General features: G+C 41.2%; 1 protein-coding gene across 2 annotated transcripts in view; it reads right to left on the bottom strand.

Annotated features, from left to right (window-relative positions):
- Window positions 1–1,382: 1,382 nt before the first annotated feature.
- ASMTL (acetylserotonin O-methyltransferase like) overlaps window positions 1,383–22,826 on the bottom strand; it is a 40,116-nt gene continuing 18,672 nt past the window's right edge. For both annotated transcript variants that reach the window (XM_072137905.1, XM_072137904.1), the window contains exons 8-14: window positions 21,942–22,350; window positions 18,571–18,733; window positions 13,256–13,437; window positions 11,535–11,652; window positions 7,153–7,296; window positions 4,542–4,664; window positions 1,383–4,460 (exon numbers count right to left, since the gene is read on the bottom strand). In XM_072137905.1, the coding sequence (XP_071994006.1) occupies window positions 4,252–4,460; window positions 4,542–4,664; window positions 7,153–7,296; window positions 11,535–11,652; window positions 13,256–13,437; window positions 18,571–18,733; window positions 21,942–22,350 (1,348 nt within the window). In that variant the 3' untranslated portion in view covers window positions 1,383–4,251. The remainder of the gene's footprint in view (window positions 4,461–4,541; window positions 4,665–7,152; window positions 7,297–11,534; window positions 11,653–13,255; window positions 13,438–18,570; window positions 18,734–21,941; window positions 22,351–22,826) is intronic.

Genomic DNA, 22,826 nt, shown 5'->3' with positions numbered 1-22,826 from the left:
CAGACGTCGGAGGAACTGCCTTAATGAATCCCGAATCCGGAGTCTGGACCCAAATCCACCGCAGAGAATGCGCCACTGGATCACAAATGGACTGGGTAAGTAAATCTGCCCCACTGCGTTTGGGGTGCATTTTTAAAAGCGATGCAGAAAAGCACTAAGCTGGTTAAAAAATGTGTGTGTTTTTCATTGCTGGAAGTGTAAGCAGCTGTTATAATTTTTTCACAGCTGCTTACACTTCCAGCAATGTAGAAAAATGCTCTAAAACCAGCTACATACAATGTAACATGTAACACAATTTGTTTCTGTGATGTGTTTAATAACGCAACGCAAATGCCACGCAAGCCTGCACCCTCATATGTTGTCATCTACCGTGTCATCTATCTAGTCTGCCGTGACTAGAGTTCTAAATAAAAAATTGCACGCCATTTCCTCAAATGCATGTGTCCAAACTTTAGAGTAGTTCTCCACTCCTGTATAAAAGCCCCTAACATGACTTGTTTCCACATGGATTTGAGACATTTGAAACAAAATGTCTCAAAAATAACACCAGAAGTTGCACCTGCCAGGACAGGAAAAACAAGAGCATTACAAGAGAAAAGAAATTAACATACATAAAAAAGTCTCAATTATTATACTAAAAAACAAACCAGATACCCATTGTTCCCCAATGACTCTGTTTCTCAATCGTGAATTTCTTTGGATCGCCAGATGTTGTGGAGCTTCTCAGATTCTTTTGGTCTACTTCGCTTTTTTAGGAAGGTCCTATTTGAAAGGCCTTTTGCTTCAAAACAGTTGTGGACGTAGACAGGCCTGGGTGAGGCTATGGAAATGAATTCAGCTTCCCAAAGATGTGAGAAAACACAGTTAAATTATGTTTTAACCGCTTAACACTCCATGATGTCATGGATCGTTAAAAAAAATATATAAAAATCAGAGTGAGCCCCTGTCACAGAGACACCCACCACTAACACCTGCGATTGGTGCTAGCACTGATGGAGGTTGTTAACCCTTTGATTGTGAAGCTTCTGGCGGCATGTTTGTTTTGAACGCCGCGCTCCTTGACGTCATCGGGGAGCAATGTTCTGTTGCCATGACAGCCTTGGGTCTTTGTAAGGTTGCCTTGTGTCTGCAGATCTATTACAATGTGTAGTAAGGCAGTATATGGTAGGATCAGACAACCTAGGGTTAAAGTAGCTGAAGGGGTCTGAAAAATAGTTAATAGATAAAATCCCTCCCCTTTCCCTAGAACTGATATAAAAATAAACAAGTGAAATGATACACATCTTAGGTATCATCACGTACCTCAAATGTCCAGTCTATCAAAATATAATGGTTATTCCCAGCCTTGAACAGAAAATAGCACGCAAATGTTGAAACGCCACTTTTTCATCATATTGTAACATTTAATAAAAAGTGATCTAAAGGTCAGACAGTCCTCAAAATGGTAGCAATTAAAATGTCAGTTCATCTTCCAAAAAATGACACCATACACAGTTCCATAAAAACTGAGCCCACAAGGAATTGATGCAAATTAATTTTCACTGCATTTGGAATTTTTTTCAGCTTTCCAGTAAAAGGCATAGAAATACAAATACTTTGTTATGCAATTAGTTACGCAGAAATAAGCCCTCACATAGTTTTTTTTAATAGGCGTTTGCCCATGAAAGAAAATTCTCAAATTTCTATCCCTTAGTGATGTCTTTTAACCCCTTACTTGACAATTTTACTCAGTTTTATTGCTGTTTTAGTTCCTATCACTCAGTGATGGACAGCGTACAATGCCAGGTTGTGGGTGGGGACTCTCTAAGCAGACATTGTAGAAAACTCAGCGCAGGTCCATTTCCTGCCCGTGTTTGTGGCTTAGGCCTTCCCATAAAAATCAATGGAAATGAGAAAATACGGATGCCACATGGATGTCAATTGTCCACAGTCTGTAAGTGTGAATAAGTTGCTAGGAAACACAATTATAAGACCATTCAAGGGTTTGGGACAAGCCGGTGACATCATTTGCTAGCCTTCAGTTTCTCTACTGCGGATCTGCAGGCAAGGATGACACAGAAGTGGTTTCTGCGGACATACGCCTCGGCAATGGATAACCCACTGATGACAGACGGACTGAAAGAATGTACCAAGGTTCCATTGTCTGCTGGTAAAACAGCACTCCTATGTGTGCAGGGAGCCCAAGTCTGCATAGGGTGAATGCTACTTTTAAGTAGGTGCTAACTATGAAATGCACATTCTGAGGTGTAAGAAGGTCGACAACAAATTTTATTTCTTGCTATAAGCAGTTGCAAATGTAAAAAGCTTTAAAATGAAAATCCCTTTTTCTTTGCTTAAATCATCACAAATGTGAAATAACAACGCTAGCTTTCCCATCCACAAGAACCGCAGCAATCCAGCAGAAAAATTCAGTTAATAACTAATGTTTGGTGCCCGCGTCTCATAATCCTTCCTGGTGTTCGGATCCCACGTCAAACAGCACTTTAGATGAAGCCACAGCACCCACAGCAGATGAAATGATAAAGGAGTATTCACCAAGGCATTGCAGCAATGCTTCCATTCATAATGAATCTATATCAAGCATTAAAATACAAGACAAGCAGACACACTATATATATATATACACACACACACACCTCCCATCAATGACATCACTTCCCATTGTCACATACAGTGATCAATTATATAAACTCAGTGACTAATAAACGGAAGCATCTATTCATCACGTCCGAGTTAAAGTAAAGTTATCAAGGTAACATCATACAAAACTCTGTCTCACCATACAATCTGGCCGCTGAACTACAAAAGAAGTTAAGTTTATCGAATAGTTCAGGGGGAGTTTGGATTTCATCAAATTATTGTTTTATAATAAAAAAAAAATCTATTCTTCGCAGCTTTCTAGATCTCTGCTTGCTGTCATTGTATAGGAAGCTTTTATGTTACTTCCAGTGGACAGAAATCTAACCATGGTCGTGTGAGGTCACACAGGTGCATTGTTCATATAACAGAGAGTAATCAGAGATGTGTGTTATAATGGAAGTATCCACCGGAAGTAAACATTGCTTGCTGTTATTCCATAGAAAGCTTCGGAGATCTAGAAAACTGAGGGATTGATACAGTAAGTATACTGGAAAATTGTCTAACTTTTTATCATACAAACAATGACATTAATTTGGAATGGGAATTCCCCTTTAAGGTCTCTTCTTTGGTAGTTCAGCGGCATGATCATATGGCGAGACTGAGTTGTATATGATGTTACCTTGACAACGTGAACTGGCGTTCATGTGCACCAAACATTTGACGTATAAACAATGGGAACCGCCGCACATGCGCACTGCATCTTTAATGCAGACGTGGTGGATAGATGCTTCTGTTTATAAGTCACTGGGATTTAGATGATATTTAACACTTAACATGGCGATATTGAATGTGAATGGTATTTTGGTATATTGAATAACTAAATTATATCACTGATCACAGTTTTAAATGTTTTAGAACTCTATTATGTCACAATGAGAATTGATGTCATTGATGGGAGGTATATATATACATATATACACACATACACACACATATATTCGAGTATATGCCGAGACCCCCTGTACAGCCAAGCCAGCCCCTGTAGAATATAGCCTGGCAGCCCCCTATAGTGTATAGCCTGGCAGCCCCCTATAGTGTATAGCCTGCCAGCCCCCTATAATGTATAGCCTGCCAGCCCCCTATAGTGTATAGCCTGCCAGCCCCCTATAGTGTATAGCCTGCCAGCCCCCTATAGTGTATAGCCTGCCAGCCCCTGCCCCCAATATAATGCCTGTAGGAAAAAAACAAAATGTGTACTCATCTTCCAGGCAGGTCCTCTTCTATCAATCGCGGCACCAGCATCGGCTTTGTGTCCCAGCGTGGTCAGTGACAGACATCGTGACATCAGCTGCTCGCTGTCATCATATAGTGTGTGCCGATGCTGACGCACACTTTAGAACATCAGCATGTGGCTGACGTCACAATGCCTGTGATGGACCACACCAGGACACGGAGTCTAGGTTTCTCAGCACATTTTCGATGTCCTGTATTTTTATGCTTGATGAAAACTCATTGTGAATTGAAATGTCGCTGCCTTGGTGGATAAAAGATTTGGTTTTCATGTCATCTTCTGCGAGTGCCGGCTCCCCACTGCATATATTGCACAGATGACTGCCACCAGTATAAACATAAAATTGTTCCTAATATTATAACACCTAAGAGAAGTTCCAATTATCTTTTTACAGCAAAAATTGCATCTAGTAAATTGCCAGTGGTCTTAATTTGTATTCTATTAAATCCATGATTTTCAAGAAGCTTCTTGTATTCTGTGCCACTTCTCTGCTTTCCTTCTTCATTTATGGTAAGAGCCTGGAGCAGTCCTCTGGGTACCTTCTTATCTTCATCCAGGACGATTTCTGCAATAAGCAGGCCACTCTTACCTGAGGAAGGGCGAACAGAAGTCTCACCAACATATAGTTCAAGATAATGTTATTACACATCTACTGCAGATACAACTGTACCTGGATGGCAAGCATCAGAGACCTTCCGCAGAAGGTGGTTTAGCTTTTCATCGGGCAAATCATGTATTACTCGTGAGAGGATGTACAGATCAGCTGCAGGCAGTGCGTCTTCAAAAAAGTTACCTATAAAGAGAGTTACTAAATGTTTAGAAAGACAACAATAAATCAGTATCCAGCTGGACACTTTGTGATCTCTTAAAGAGTAACTGTAAAGTTTTTTCCTTTTTCCAAAATCAATAGCTCTTGGGATGTAAAACAACTTAGCATATTATCTTTGTTACCTATATGCAGTAGATTATTTTCTATACCCCTCAGATTACCTCAGAACTGCAGGAGCTGCTTCCTCTCCCTCTGCTGATAAACAAACTACAGACGCCAGAGTTTATCTGACAGTTTCAGTTTTAGTGATGGGAATTCCGGCTCTTCTTAGCGAGCTGGCTCATTAGGCTTCTCTCACTAAGAAGAGCTGGCTCTTCTGGCTCCTGAATGGCTCCCTATTACATGTATAATAGGGAGCCGCAGACCAGCCAGCACCCCACTCCACATCACTTCTAACCTGATTGTATCGGTTTAAAGGGGGCGTGGCGAGCCATCGCCATACTGAGGGGAGCCGGCTCCCGATGTTCAAGTAAAAGAGCCAGCTCTTGTAATAAAAAAAATATTACATTGATGGAATAGTTTTTTGTCACCTCCTAAACAAAACAAATACTAATATTGATAAGTTAAAATGGTTAAAACTGCAGTTCGCTGCCCCTCAAGTTCCTACTTAGTCACACAGTTGAAGGAAATCTACCATTTGATTTGATGCTTTATGAACCAAACATACCTTGAGAATGCTGTAGCTACACTGATGCAGAAACACATCTGTTTAATCCCTGATTGGTTTTTATTGAAAAAAAACGGTTATAAAATTATGATAATGAGGCTCTCTAGCTCATTTGGCTGCCTCAGCGCTTCTCCTCACCCCAATTATGCACTGCTCCAGCCTTGTCCCGCTCAACACAAGCCGAGAATATGTGTCCCTGATTTGTCCCTGATTGGCCGAAGTAATCAATCGCTGCGCCATCACCCAGCTGCTGTCTATGAGTATTTGTTTTTTTGTTTATACCAATGCTTATGTTTATTTTGTTACGGTCTACAGTCTAATTGATAACCCTGATTTTTGTGCTCCAAATTTGAGGACATTTACACTTACAGTCATGTGGAGATGACTCTGTCTACGGCAGGCTATATATGCTATTTTGGACACGTGCTTCTTTTTGGTCCCTATACATTGGATCCGAGACCAATTCTTATTTGCCTTTTTAATGTGCATTTCGTCTCTCCGTGTTCCCGTTTAAATAAAATTTAAATTGTTGATTTAAAAAAACCTGTAGTCTGCTACATAAAACATACTCCATCATGTATGTCCACTGATATAAAAAAGGGTTGTAATGGAAAACCAAAATAGAGTCGAAGATACAACATGTCTGCTCTTTAAAAGACGGGTTCATTCGTAGTTGAAATAAGGTTACATGAACTAAGTCAACATAGCTTGTCCTCATTTGACACTGTTAGGTATCACATATTTCTGGGGATGCGTCCATCTCCTTGGTTGCTCTCCAATGAAAACTGGCCACTTCCATGGGAAACTATACCATTAGGAGGATGATGAGAAACACATGTGCATACATAGGTTTTTCCACATAGTTTGGTGACACAGACATAGGGTATAAAAACTCTGGACTATCACCTAGCGGCAGAACAGAAGAGAATACAATGGAATAGAACAGAAGAGATTAGAGCAGACTAGAAGATTAGATCAGAACAGATTTGAAAGCGAGCTATATACTGTTGCGGTTTGTATCTCTGTGGGACGCCTGGAGAACAAACCTGATGATACCTGTCAATACCTGTCATTCTACTGCTTGGTGATAGTCCGTGAAGATCCCTACCTGCCGGAAGGTCATCAATGATGCTGGACAGTGTTGTAAATTGATAAGCCCATGAAAATTTGTGTGCCGGAGCTCATCAATGAAAGCTGACCGTGTTGGGAGTATAACATTTTATTTAACTCTTTATGTACTTTTGTATTGCAATAAACCTTTTAAATATTGTTGACTGTGTAATTATTCTTATTCTATAACACGAAATACAAAAGAACCTGTCACTCTTTGTAACACAAGGGTGAAGCAATAAAAGATAATGTTGCCATTGAAAATACTAAATAAAAGATGTCAAAATATGGATATGACATAAAGGATATGTTAAAATGTTTTGTACATTTATCTTTCTACATGATGTTAAAAATAGTTATAAAAAAGAGCAAATTGGGAAATGTACAAAGGGTGACTACTGCTACTTCCTTTTTTCGGATAACAGATCGTTCCTCATTTTCTTCAAACCACTCAAGATTTATGCATGGATAAAGAAAACCTTACATCCCGCACACATCCACGTGATACTACTATACATGAAACAATAACTCTATAAAGATTGAAAACCCCAATATAAATCTACTATCAGAATCAAACATGATAAACCAGGGGCACCCGCTAAAGTACATGACAAATCTGGCATATTTAGATTAGTGACTACCCTCCGCTGCCCACAGGTGGAGTGTTAATAATACCTGAAGTAAATGTCAGCCGACGGGAATCCAAGTTCTCAGGCTGAAACAGCGACGAATGTTTAATAATTTCAGGAAGGTCGAATACATTAACTTTTATCTCTGGATATGTCCCGACCAGTTCATGCGCAAGTGCACCAGTGCCACCTTACACAAAAGAAAAAAGCAATAAAAAAATAGGAAACATCAACTTAAACATAAAAAAACAGATTGCACTTTGTGTAGTTATATGTAATACTAATTACATGATGTTATTTTGCAGAATCTTTTTGTTCAATTTCAAAGAGTACTCAAGCTGAAGAATGGATTTAACCCTTTTCTTATAAATGAGAATAACTGAAAGAGAATCTACCATCAAAATCAAGCGTGATAAACTAGCAGGGCTGTGGAGTCGGAGTCATGACAAAATGGACCAACATACAATAATTTATAAACATTTCCAAATTTCCTATAATTGTCTGTTCTATTCCTGATATAAGGATTTAGGCCAGTAGTGAATAACATTTATTGGTCCAAGGGCCAAATTGTCATAATGCTCAACTAAAGGGCCACATTAGTAACCAGCACCCGAGATGCACCAGCAACCACAGTGCTGAAAACGCCACCCCAGAAATTATAAATGCAACAATGAAAATCACCCAGCAACAAAATACTGCATTCAGAGCACACAACAATAGCACAGACCCCCAGAGCAGTAAGTAACAATACTGGAGACCCCCAGAGCAGATAACTATACTGGAGACCGCCATAGCAGATAACAATACTGGAGACCCGCAGAGCAGATAACAATACTGGAGACCGCCATAGCAGATAACAATACTGGAGACCCGCAGAGCAGATAACAATACTGGAGACCGCCATAGCAGATAACAATACTGGAGACCCGCAGAGCAGATAACTATACTGGAGAGCCGCAGAGCAGATAACTATACTGGAGACGCCCAGAGCACACATCAATACTGGAGACCCCCAGAGGAGATAACAATACTGGAGACCCCCAGAGGAGATAACAATACTGACTGGAGACCCCCAGAGCAGATAACAATACTGAAGACCCGCAGAGCAGATAACAATACTGGAGACCCCCAGAGCAGATAACAATACTGGAGACCCCCAGAGCAGATAACAATACTGACTGGAGACGCCCAGAGCACACATCAATACTGACTGGAGACGCCCAGAGCACACATCAATACTGGAGACCCTCAGAGCAGATAACAATACTGGAGACCCCAAGAGCAAGTAATAATAATGGATACCCCCAAAGCAGATACTGAACACCCCCAGAGACAAATGCTGGAGACCCTATAGCTGACAATAATACTCCGCTGCTTTCCTGGCTGTTCTTCTCCTCCATACACCACACTGCAGCTTCTTCTCTCCTCCGTTCGCTGCTCTTCTGTGTGTCCCGTGCTGGTTGTATGCGACGGCATCAGGACCCAGAGCAGAACTGCCAGATGCAGGAGAGGACTCCGGAGCAGTATAGTACAGTTGACAAGTACTTACCACTCTTGGGTCCTCTCCTGTGGCCTCTCCTTGACGCATACAACCCATGTCAGGAAAGGCAGCAGAGGACCCGGTTGCTGTGAGAACTTCTCAGCTGCATTCACCGATACCCAGCCACCTGCACCAATGATCACTTCCATCAGTTATGGTACGTCAGCTATGCAAGTGCTCATTGGACTCTGACTGTAAGCAGGGTGCGGACCACAACTCATGGCTGAATAGGCTGCATGTGGCCTGACTTATGTATCCCTGATCCCCCCTCCTTAGTTGAGATGAACGTGTGCTGTACTTTATGTACACGCTAGGGAGTGGGGCTCCTCTGCTATATATTAGAAGAATAAGGCACTGGGAAGAAAGCACTCAAGCACTGCTAGAGTAACCAGGAAAAGAGGACTGTGGATTCAAAGAAGTAGAGTGGAGTACACCATTTTGGTGGAGCTGGAGTCGAAGTTTGGGAAATTGTGGAGTCAGAGGTTTGGCTTACCGACTACACAGCGCTGTAAACCAGAGGCACTTACTCATAGATCCAGGCACGGACTGTGGTAATATTAGATTTGCTATCCATGGCCTCCTTTCTTCTAATATCAACTTATAAAATTATGCTAATGAGTCTGAAGGGCTCTGGGGTGTTAACAAAGCCCTTCCATGCTGCCAGTTCACGGGTCGTTACAATGAGTAAAAAGTGTCTCCCCCAACCACCTGCTCTCTCCCTTCTCCTGCCACGCAATCTTGCAGCAGCAGGAAGTGCAAGGGGAGACCTGCTCTGCTCATTGTAACAGCCTGTAAAGCTACAGCACAGAGGGGTTCTGTAAAAACCCACGGGCACTTCAGGCTCATTAGTATAATTTTAAAAGTAAGGAGGCCATGGGTAACAAATATAAGAAGATTACCACAGTCACAGTGCCTTGATCTAGAAGTGAGTGTCCCTGGCTTATTTTGCTCGATTTTCATGGTGAATTTCCTCTAAAGGAGAAATCCAGTTTTTTTTTTAGGATGGGGGAATATTATCCAATCACCTGGCATCTGTCACTTAGTTTCAATATTAACCACCTGAGGAGGCTGCAGTGTAAGTACAGACAAGTGTTGTGGTTTCTTCACAGTCTGCCCAGCCCAGTGCTGAAAATTGTATGGAGGGTGTTCTAGGTACTGCAGCTCAGCCCCATCCACATAGAAGTGCCCAATAAACAGGCCAAATTACTAATGGATGTGACACCACAGGCCTGGGAAGTGGCAATTGCTGGATTTTGGATCAGAGGTGGTACAAGGAAACTCATTCCACCCATTCTAATGACGCATTCACATCCCATTTCAGTGAATTCGTCACAAAAAAAGATGTATTTATAGATCTGTTATCAGTTGCACACAACGTTTGTATACATTTTGGCCCATTTTATTTTAAATTAATAACAAGCACAGGTTGTCCAAAGACTCCCATATTATTGGAAAAAAAAAAAATTTACGTTTAAACTTTGCACAGGTTTTCACAAAGTGCAAAAATCATACAGCAGGTTACAATTTATCCAAAAAAAACAACGACACAGACGCACAGGACAAGAAAGAATGCACAAAGTTTTACGATATGCGCATCCGTCTTATTCATAGTTATGAATAAATACACTCTAGAATTCATTTGGATCCTTTTTTAGTGGGTGAAAAACTTAAGCACCGACAGTATGCAAAAAAGATCTGAATGTATCCTAATATTGATGGGGATCCTAAGAAGAGGTAATCAGAAATTAAAAGCAAAAAAAGCATAATAACAATAAATGTCTCATTAAAGGGAACTTGTCAGCAGAAACTGACCTAGTAAACCACTACCAGTATGTTATAAAGCAGATTACCATCTTCCAGATCATGATTCTTTCATGACCCAGGGAGTGGCATCATCCAGACAACTTTAAAGGAAATCTGCCATTTGTTTCCATGCATTACCTAGTTAATTCTGTATCTACACTAATGCAGAAATATATCTTGTTTAATCCCTGAATTGAATGGTTTATTCTGAAAAAAAGAAAATCATAAAACTATGCTAATGAGGCTTTGGCGATCCTGTGGATGGCTCGGCGCTTCTCCTCTTACCCTAAATATGCACTGCTCCAGAGAATGATGTAAGCACTGGGTTGTTCCTAACAGGCAGAAGTAATCAAACGCTGCACCCTCCCCCAGCTGCTGTGTATGAGTGATCCAGCTCAGGTCGATTAGTCCTGTCTGGACAGTTCAGGAAGCTCCGTGTAATGTGTTTATGAACGGCAGTCTACATGCAACCCAGCTTTATAATTGTTTTTTTGAGCAAAACCACGCAGATCAGGGATTAAACAAGATATGTTTCTGCATCAGTGTCGCTACAGTATTCTTATGGTATGTATGGTTCACAATGCATGAAAACATACGGTAGATTTCCTATAAAGGGAGATGTAAACTTATTGTATACAGTTATGGAGGTGGGGAGTTCAGCCGTAAAGTCTAGCGCTTCCCATAATCCTCATAATGTCTACTTCACTGTAATTTATGCTCCTCCATCCAGGGACATCATAACCAGCTCTCCAATGGTCTAGTGAATGGTGCTGAGAACTAAAGAGGAGGCTTTCTGAGAGCTCGACTTCAGTGTTAAACTCTACACCTCCATGATTTTCTGGATGATGCCACCACATGTGAACATGAAAAAAACATGTACTGTAAGGTGTTTATCTGGTAGTGGTTTATTAGGTCAGTGACTGCTGACGACTTCTCTTATGCCAAGTACAACAAACGGAGCCCTAGCTTACAGGTTAGCTTGTCTTTCCTTTTATCTGAACAACTTTGTAACCTTACAATACAAATGATGCGAGACGGATCAGAACATCTGTAAACGGATCAAAGAGTAGAGCTGGTATTCTTACCTCCCAAATCACAAGCAGAACTGTACTTGGAAAGGTCAAATGCGGTGACTATGTCTCTTGCAGTAATTTTAAGCGTACAGTGATTCACCCTCATGCAGCGCTCCTCGACTTCAGGTCCCTTGTAATAAGCAGCAGAATTAAGATTATTAACACAGTTTGCACAGCACAACATGTCTGACAGAAATTTCCGAAATACTGTCTATAATACCACGCACCATATCTAGCAAGGCTTTTAGACACTTTTATGACTGTTACATGAAAAGGGCTAAAGTCTAATGCAAGGTGAGGGCCACCAAATACACAAATTCACCAAAAGTTTTGCACATTTTTCTGGAGTTAAATAAACCAGTAGAAAGACAGAGAGACGTCTCATTCAGCATTAGACACTTAAAGGGGTTGTCCACTTTCAACAAATAATTGATATTGCTTGTGCAATGAAAAGTTATACAATATTCAGTATAGTGTCTGTATTAATTCCTCACTGTTTTCTTGATCTCTGCTTGCTGTCATTCTATAGAAAGTTTCTGTGTTTACTTCCAGTGGATAGAAATCTGACCATGGTGTTGTGATGGACATGCAGGTGTACGAGCCGTTAGCTCTGAATACTCTATGTAATACTGTGTGTCGCGAGTCGTGCACCTGGGTGACATCACATGACCATGGACAGATTCCTGTTCACTGGAAGTAAACATAGAAGCTTTCTATGGCAGGACAGCAAGCAGAGATCTAGGAAGTATACTGGAAAATTGTATAACTTTTCCTTACACAGACAATATCAATAATTTGCTAAAAGTGGACAACCCCTTTAACATTACAGTCCATTTTATTCTATCATGTCTATTTTATGTGAAGTTAAAAATATCCAAACTTTTCTATAAGAGACAGTTTAATAGAGGAATCCTTGAGCGCCCTCTAGTGGTGAAGAGACAATAAACAAGAATTACTTGTGTGAGATGGCATTTTACCAGTTTCCATTGCAGCAATGGACACAGACACATGAGCTGGATGTATTAATAAGGAAAGTAATACTCATAAGCGGAGAAGCAATGGAAGCAATATACTCATGAATACACTGGACCCAGAGGGGACCAATATCAATTGCATGTTTTTTTCCCCACAATTTTCAATGGATTCTATGGTGTGCACCTAACTTAGAGAGGTTGTCCAGTGATTGGAGAGCAAGGCTGCTTTCTTCCAAATGTGGTGCCATGACCATTGCAACTAAGCTCCATTTATTTCTATACAGCGGAGATGCAATACCAGCACAAATAATAATCTTTATATTTCACCATCAAATTCCACAGTGCTTTACAGATCTCAAACCATGGTCAGGTGCGGCGCTGTTTTTGGAAGAAAGCAACCATGTTTTTCAATCTCCGGAGGACCCCTTTAAGATCTATTTGTCTTATTTTTGTCAGCAGTCTCATTGGTTTGTCACGTTTAGTCTACAAGTGTGTTGCATGTGTTTGTAAAATGACAGAAGGTAAAACCGGAAACCAGGGAAAGAAGAACAGGAATAAAAAGTCAGAAATGATAACTGCCCCCTAGTGTATGTGTTGGTATTTGTCAAACAGCGCACTATTTTTTTGCCGTTGATGCTTATAGTGTATAGACAAGCTGTCCCAATTCTGTAAGGACAGGATAGTCTCCGGACACGTCCGTTTTGAAATAAAATAATTTAGGTGAATGCGTAGATTCAATACAAAGCCATGTCCTCTTACATGTGTGCCGTCACAGGTCTTCTTATGGGGGGTTTGATGGGGGCCTCTTCCCTCTACTATTGTAGAATCCAGATGTGTAAAATGGGACCACAAATGATCATTGGAGTAGTTAATATATTCATGGAATGAGAACGGAGCATCAGAGACCAGATACATATTGGCCAATTCTGTGTTTCTGTAAACTAAAATGAGAAGAGAAAGTCATTTCCAATACCCATGAAATTGAGTTTTTAAAAGGACAGTTAAAAGGACAGAACACAAATACTTACAACAATGGAAGACCGAGATGATTGTATAAATATACCATTAAACCTGTGTTCACAGACCTACTAGGAGAAAGCAACTGGCATTGGGCCATTTATAAAGAACACAATTGTACCTGCTGAAGGTCTGATTCCTAGGCTTTTTGTTTAACGCGCTGTCCTTGGAGCCAATGAGTTTCCCAACATGTTCCAGACAACAGCATGTAATGAGGTTACATACAAGCACAAAATGAATCACATAACTTCCCCTTCTTTATAACCAAAAAGGAAAAATTCATTCCAGAATGGGTAGTGATAGGACATGGTATTGCTTTCTTTGTTATATGAAACACTTGTATGGTTATATATAATGCAGTACACAGTGATAAAACTGCTGAAAATAAAATTGCATTCAAAACTATTATGGGGTGAATAATATTTTTTATTTATAAAATGATTGCAGCATTCGGACCCCTTTAATGTTTCGATAAGTAGCAGATGCTACTTCTCATGATCATCCCATATAGGTTGTCTTCCAAGTGCTTATTAACACTCATTTCAGCCAACTTATGGCCTTTCTGATTGAATTATAGCCTAAAGGAGTGTTGCTGACCTCAGACCTGTTCTCTTTGCAGAAAAATCTGTCACAGAAGCTGAAGATGGCTCAGAAGTCATTTTTGTGTTTTTCAAAGGACTTATTTATACTCATCTCAGCCGATTTTTGAAAAGTCGGATCAAATTATAGCTTAAATGATTGTTGCTGTGCACTGGAGACCAACAAAGTGAAATAAAAAATATATATATTTTTACCCCTACAATAGATGCAGTGCAAGAATAAAAATAATTGCCCCAAAACTACAGTATATGTAGCCTTTAAAGAAGACCTATCAAATCCCCAGACAGTTCTGGTTACATTCAATTCCCCCTAATAAGGATTGTTCCCAAATATAGTATGACAAGTAAGGCAAAGATTGGACATTGTCAGGGCGTGTACCTTCAAACAGTAACAGGCAGATTAAAAGTGTTGGATTAAAGTTTCTAGTAAGAATTACCATTAGCACAATGTACAGTTTTAAGTAAAGATATGGTGAAATGGTCCACTTTTCAGGATTACAACGTTTTACACTAACCGGATTCTGACTCACAGGGGCACATTTACTTACCCGGTCCTGTCGCGATCCCCGATATCCTGCATGTGTCGCTTCCCCGCTGAGGTCCGCCCGAGTTCACCATCTTCTTCCCGGTGCATGCGAGTTCATGTCTTCCGGCACAATTTGAATTTTTAATCCCGCTCTTAGTCCGAATCAGTCGATTTGTCTGACAGCTTTGCCCCCCGATTTGTGTCGCATGAAAGTCAGCGCGATTGCACCAAAATCCGTTCGTGTGCGCCAAAAAAACCATGTTAAATCCGGCGCAAATCAGAAATAGTCAGGAATGTGCCCCACTTTGTCATAGTATATACCAGTACATAATTAATACCGGATTACTACCAGATGAATAGTGGAAGGGGATACCCCATAAATGCCAGGCTACTGGTGTATGTATGTAATATATATAAACTGGTAACCGTATCTCTGTAGGTTGTGTAGTTCTCAAGTAGAAAGTCACAAGTAGGCTCACATCAAGTCTACATAGGAGAACAAGATATAGACTGGAAATACAATACAAATGTATTTACCTGGTTAACCACCAAAGAAAACGCTCAAAGTTATTATTGAGCAACATGGTTTAAAAACACCCACTTCCATATATGAACCTGTTAACATGGATATTTTTCCCCTCAAGGTCCCTTTTAGACAGCAGTTATCTATAACATCCTTAAAACCACCTACACAACAGCAGAAAAGTGTCCCTGAAAATCATTTAAATACAAAAGATAACAATGTAATGTCATGAAGAGACAGACAGTGCCGCAGCTGCTCCCGGCTACAACTATGCCCTCAGCCTTGTTTAAGGAATTCACTTCCGACCAAAGGGAAAGGGAAAAAAAACACTGTTTATTAGCCCTTAACACCATGAAATACATACGAAAACTGTTTCAAATACATTTCATATTAATATTTATAAAGCAGCATTACCTCCCACCAAGTTGACATCAGCAATAAGGAGCAGGACAATGGAAATTAAATGCTGATAGTAAATGGAAGTCCTTCTGCTAGGCATCATCTGCTAGGCATCAGTTACAACGAACTTGAAAACAAGAGTGGTGTCTGCCATGCTTCCATAATTTTATGTAATTATACCTCCAGTATGGGGCTTTAGTCAAACAGGAGACTGTGACTCCCTTTGAAAGATACTCTGGTTGGACCAAAATATGTAGGCAGTAGGCACGGCTTAATACTAGGTCAGATACACTAATTTACATTGTAGTTACTTCGTTTTGGAAAACCCCTAAACCAGCGGTGGCGAACCTATGGCACGGGTGCCAGAGGTGGCACTCAGAGCCCTTTCTGTGGGCACTCAGGCCATCACCCCAGGACAGAGTTCACTAAACACTTAATTTTCCTGGGCCTGCAGGAAGATTCAGAGATGCTGCTCTCAGTGCTTATTCCACACTTCGTTGACCGTTTGGAAATGCAGGAAAAGTGAGAAGGTCTTCACAGAACTGCATTATCTTTGGAGGTCGTCATACTGGACCCGACCATTCTTTCTGTACAGAGAGACCCTGGAAAGAAGCTACAATGATAATCTGAATTTGCCCTCCTTCTTTTAACTGGTGGCCTCAGACCGCCAATATAATTGAAAGATGTGAAAGAACAGGTAGCAGTAAGTTACTGCTTAAAATTTCATGTTGGCACTTCAAGGTAAATAAGTGGATTTCGGTTGTTGTCTGGGCACTCGGTCTCTAAAAGGTTCGCCATCACTGCCCTAAACAGTACCTAAAAGAAATCTACCAAATCAAAATCAAGCATGATAAACCAGGGGCACTCAAAGATCCAGATAGCCTTCAGCAAATGCACCTTGTTTTTTTTTACGCTGTACCGTTTCATTTCTGTGCCAATAAAGCGATTTAAAAAAAAAAAAAAAAATCCAGCCTCCCTCCTCCTAAAATCAACTTTAAATGTTGCCAGTGCTAATGAACCTGAAGTGTTACCAGAACACCTCCGTGTTGTAGCTTCACAGGCTGTTCAGGGGCAATTCCCTCCTCCCATTGTGTCAGATTACAGACAGAGGGATGGGGAAATGCTGAGGGAGAAGGGGGAGGGTTCAATGTGCTCCTGCACAGTGTAACAGCATGAAGGGTGTTTTGGTAGCACCTCACAAACCTGAAACCTTCAGGCTCATTAGCATAATTTGAAAAGTTGTTTTTAGAAGGAAGGAGGCCATGGATAACAAATATAAGATAAATACCAGTCACGGCGCCTGTATCTATGAGTAAGTTAAATGTTATCATGCTGGACTTTGATTGTAGATGTCCTTTAACCCCTTACGTCACACATCGCCTGCAGTTATTTGGAAGGGGCTCACGGGCTAAGCCCTCTCCCTAGCCGGTGAGCGTTTGCTGCACTATGCAGCAAACATCCACCGGTAACAGCCGTAATCGGTGCTAGCGCCAACTGTGGGTGTTAACCCTGCGATCGCAACTGATAAAGCGGTCATCTTGGCTTTGATGGTCACTCCCCGTGATGTCATTGGGGAGGGTCGATCTGTCACCATAACAGCCTCTGGTCTTTGTAAGACTGTATCATTTCTGGGCATTTGCAAAGCAATGGATGTGGAGCAGCACCGTATATAAAGGAAACCGGGTGCTTCAAAATGCCTTTAATGATAAGGTGAAACGTTGCAATTTTATGGTGGAATAAAGTCACTATTTTTTCCAATACAGACTGCTGCTTCATCGCCTGACTATATTTCTGGGCATTTGTTACACTGTGCTAGTGGCACATTGTATTACATGAGTAGTAAATGTCCATATAATGCCATACAGAGAAGTGATCAAAAGGCAAGAACAGTCCTAAAAATGGTAGCATTGAAAAAGTAATCTCAAGCCACAACAAAACACCCCCCAAAGCTCCGTACATTTAAGTATGCAAAAGTTATTAGCGCCAGAAGATGGCAAAATTAAAAAAAAAAAAAAGAATGCTGCACAGGAGGTTTAATTTTTGTAAATGTATGAAAACATTAATAAATCCTTTGGTATCCCTGTGATCGTACCGACCCAAAGAATAAAGTAGACATGTCATTTGGGGCACACAGCCGTAAAGTACAAGCCCACAAGAAATCGGCCAATATCACTGCATCTGGAATGGTTTTCCCGCTTCCCAGTACACAGCATGGAATAGTAAATACTGTCCCTATGAAGTTCAATTTGTTACGCAGAAAAAAAAAGCCCTCACACAGTTCTGTACATGGAAACGGAACACAAGGGAGCCAGAAAGTTTTGGTTGGGAAGGAAACCTGCCAGTAGCATTGGGGCCCCTAAAGTGCCAGCATGCCTTAGTGCAGCTTGGGTTTGGGATCCCGAAGCTTTTTACCTTGCCTGTGTCAGTTATGGTGATCCTGAGATTCCGGAAGGGAAAGGGGTCAGGGGTCAGTGACATCAACTCCACAGCCGCACTGTGAATGCCCACGATGTTCAAAGCAAGCTCAGCGAGGACACCAGAATTCAGTCACTTGGGTCACCAGACCCAAAGCCGACTGACACGAGTACAATAAAGATTTGGGACCTTAAACCCGAGCTGCACAAAGGCATAACTGCTATTTAGGGGCCCCAAACATACATACAGCACAGTAATAGACAGCGCCACTATTGGGTGCTGCAGTGAATATGATCATGGGCGGGAGATCAGTGGTTGACCACAGGGCACAGAGAACATAGTGTACAACAATAGTCCGACATATCAGGATCCAGATCTAACAAATTGCCATTGTATATCAGCCACCAGGCATCAGAAATTAAACTGTACTCTCAGCCGCAGAGGGGAACGATTTGGAAGTTTAGCAATATTCGTTTCCCTTGTGAAAATCAATTGCACACCGGAAAGCTACCATATCCTGATAGATTTCTCCTTCGCATTTTAAGGTCTTCAAGACTATAACATTACATAGAAATAAATTACCACTAAGATTCACCTTGATGAGTTTTCTCCAGCAGGCCAAGGGCAACACAAGCATCTAGAAGCCTTTCAGTTCTGTGTACAGAAGCATTAATCTTATCCGCAATTTCCATGGCCTTCAGCGCACCTTTATCTTTCAACTTATCAAAGACCTTCAGTTTAGATGCTGCAAACAATGTCTGTAAACAGAAGACAAGTAGAGGGAATCAGAGAGCTCGACATTTATCTCCAATGTGCACCCGGACAAGGCTTAAGCTGCCCGATTAGGTTCACAACAAATAAATCCTGCTACAAGATACAAGTCTAATGTTCTTATCTGGCTGAAACTATAGCCACAGCATATTTCCTACATACCCATGGAGGTTTTACATATATGAGCATCTTCAGGAGATGCTCACATAATATCTGCAGATTATGTATAAAAGTGTGGGATACGGCATCTACCATTTACATGGAAATGATTTTACTCCAATAGGACAAGAACTAAAGAGAGATGTATAACCAGTGTATAACATTCAGGAGATACTCACATAATATCTGCAGATTATGTATAAAAGTGTGGGATACGGCATCTACCATTTACAGGGAAATGATTTTACTCCAATAGGACAAGAACTAGAGAGAGATGTAGAGTATCAGATATTATTATAGTTACAGACCAGTGTATAACATTTAGGAGATGCTCACATAAAATCTGCAGTTTTGGGGTTAATCTACACTCGTGTTTCAATAATTCCACTACAGGACTGGACTGAAAGAATTGGGAAATTGTAACAACACATCTAAAAAGCTGTTGACTCGACTTGCAAAGCTTCTAGTGGGGAACTCACCAGAAAACATCACCCCCCCCCCATCTATCCCATCAGTAAATGATACAGTAGGACACACATATTAATGATTAAGTTGCATATTCCAGCACAACTTGTGGCATAACATAACACTTATAGGGTATGCACACCTTAAAGCTTAAAGGATATTTGCCATCAAAATCGAGCACAATAAACTTCACAATAGATCCGGGCACCATGACTGTAATACGGTAATCTTCTTTCTATATATTTGTTATCTATGGCCTCCTTCCTTCTAAAAATTTTTAAAAATTGTGTCAATGAGCCAGAAAGGTTTTAGAAGGTGTTACCAGAGACCCTCCTTGCTGTAGCTTTACAGGTGCTTACACTGTCTCCCCTTGCTCCCTCTGCACTACCCCTTCCCTCTGAATGCTGGAATCTCATACAGAGGTACTGCCCATTGTAACAGCCTGTGAAGCTACAGCATGGAGGGGCTCTTGTAAAAGTTTACAATTTAAACTTCTAAAACTTTCGAAGGAAGGAGGCTACTGATAACATTTTGCAGTGGTGGTGTGTAACCCCTTCAAATAGGTGGCTGTCCTGCAGCTTCTGACAAAGAAATGACAGCGGGATGCTCCCAGCCATGTTGGCTTTCCTTCCCATTACCAAACATCTCTATTTTCAGTGTTAGATAAAAGAAGACAAAACCAAAATAACCCCTACACTCCTTCACAGATCATATATGCCTCTCCAAACTAAACACTCTGAAAACCAAAAAGAACCAGTGCAGCAAACAACAATTGTTAGCATAAAATAATACTCTTTATTGAAAGCAAATACACAAATTCAACATGTATATCCCTCAAATGGGGAGGTATAAATACAGTATATAGGGGACACAAGTAGCCCCAGATGGAAAATAGGGCAACACAGAAGACCAGTGGCCACCCCTATAAGCCCAGGGTCCTAGTAGTATGTATAGCAGTATTAATTATGTCAAATGTAAGACAAGACAAGAAGGGGATGTAGTGGCAAAAAATTCATATTGCTATTGCACACTTACCCGCAAACATGGTGAACTGACACTGGGCAGATCAGGGGAAGGCCAAAGGGTACTCATGCTTCGTCATCAGTGCATCAGTGCGAAACGCGCATCGGGGTGTACCCTTTGGCCTTCCCCTGATCTGCCCAGTGTCAGTTCACCATGTTTGCGGGACATCTTCTCCTGGATCTTTCTCCCAGTCCATCTGACATCACAGATGGGCGGCAGCTTAGAAGCAGGCATCCCTCCTGTGGTCCCTAGCTGCAGCCCATCCACGACATCAGAGGATGTGTGTCTGGGGAAAAGATCCAGGAGCAGACGGCAGTTCGATTTTAAATTTGTGCCCCCGGGACTCGAGAGTTTGGAAAAATACACTGTATAATTATAGCGAACCTACCTCGCAAACATGACAAAAACAACTATGCAAATGTAATGTTATGGGCTATTGGAACATGTGCATGGTGAGAATTGGGGGTTGTGGTGACAGGTTCCCTTTAAAATTAATCCACCCAAAATAAAATGCTTCATAAAAAACTGATTAAAAATCATTGCCCTAATCCCTAAGTGGTTCCTTTCCATGGCAGCAATGTTAAAAACACCAGTTTGTAAATTTACAGTATAGGCAACTCACCTGAGGCGCATCCAATGATAATGGATACTGCACCGCCCTGCATCCCTAGTCCTGATTGACAGGTCTCACTGATACCAGTACTTTGGGACAGTCTGCTAATATTCAACTACAGACATGTACAGCTCTATAGGAAGCATTATGTCACATGTTTTACGCAGTACCTTACTGGAACGTTGAGAGAGCTCTGTTACATCATTCAGCACTTCATGTCATGTGACCGAAGTGATGTCATCTAAGGTCCTATACCTGCTAACATTTTTCATGTATGTGTCCAATCACATGAAATCAGAACATGCCTCCATGGAGGTTTTGGTAGAGCTAGGAGGCATGCTGGGGATTTCATGTGATCAGATACATGCATGGGTTAGATTTTGCAAATGTTAGGGCGTAAAAAGACCTTAGATGACATCACCCTGGTCACATGACAAAGTGTGAATGGCGAGAAAAGGCATGGGACATGGGCAGGAGCCACTGGATTCGGCTGAGGAGGCCACGTCCCCTTTAATTCCACGTGAGGGAACAAAGTTGATTTTCTGGGGATGTGAGGGAAGCTATTTTTAGCTAAAATAAGGATGTCATTTAGTTAATAGGGCTCTATGGGAACCTGTCACTAGCTGTATTTGTGAAAATGTAGTGACAGGTTCCCTAAAATTACATTAAGAGCCTTTTTTGGGGGCAGAAAAACTCAAAATCTTGTGGCTACACCCACAAGAGAAAATTCCTAAACTACTGTAGGAGCAAGATGAAAAGGGTGTCTATAGACATCCTTGAAATTTATAGCATATTTACAGGATAAGCAGATATCAACTTGCTGAGTTATCAGATGTGCATTGCTTAGTATGACTTATATGTGTCACAAATACAGAACTAAACTATCAAGTCAGTCGTTATTGAATCGATCACATGCACTTTAAGAATCACATTACCTTTGATGCTTTAAAACCATCGAGGAGATCAAATATTTTTGCCAGCTTTTGAGAACAATGTGGTGGCGTTTCTTCGAGCCCATTCTGTAGACGTGGAGTGCAGGGCACAGAGGATCCCGAGCCTCTAGTTTTACAGACACCATCATGAACTCCTTTCTTGGCCTCGCAGGTCTTGCTGGAAGTGCTGCAGTCTTTTTCTACATCACTGAGGTTCTCAAAGCTCTCAACATAAGGAATGGAGTCATGCTTCACTCTGTGTATGGTGTGTTTTGCTGGTCGGTAGTACATCTCGGCCAACTTTTTGCAAAAGTGATTTAAGGGGAAGCCAACTACGTTTAAGAAGTCGCCGTGCACGCTTTCTACCAGCATTCCTCCTAGAGCCTGAATCCCATAGCCACCAGCTTTGTCCCTGCAGTAGAAAAATACAGGATTTCTATGTAACCTGCTCCATTTTCAAATGCGTTTAACTGAAAGAGTAGATGGGGGATGACTTCCCAACATTAAAAGGGATCACAATCTTAAGAAAGTTATTTTATTTGCCCAATCAAAAGCAACAGAAATCATTCCCCACACGCACCCAAAAGCTTTATCCATTAAATGTCAACATTATCCATAGACAACTAAAATCATATAGAAATGTTTTTTTTGTTTTAGTTGTGCCACTTACTTAAAAAAAAGGAATAAAAACATTCAATAAATGTGGGTGTATATGACTTGGAGCAGGTACACAAGCAGTACAGGCACAGGACTCCTAGGACAGAGAGAGTCTAGATCAGTGGTGGTGAATCTATGGCACAGGTGCCCACGGTGAGCCATCTCTGTGGGCACCCAGGCCATCACCACAGCACAGAGTTCGCCTTACAGATTGAGTGATTGCGGTCCTGG

This window comes from Engystomops pustulosus, chromosome 2 (assembly GCF_040894005.1).
Source record: "Engystomops pustulosus chromosome 2, aEngPut4.maternal, whole genome shotgun sequence".
Lineage (NCBI taxonomy): Eukaryota > Metazoa > Chordata > Amphibia > Anura > Leptodactylidae > Engystomops > Engystomops pustulosus.
The sequence above is the reverse complement of the archived record's forward strand: the minus strand, read 5'-3'. Positions and strand labels throughout refer to the sequence as shown.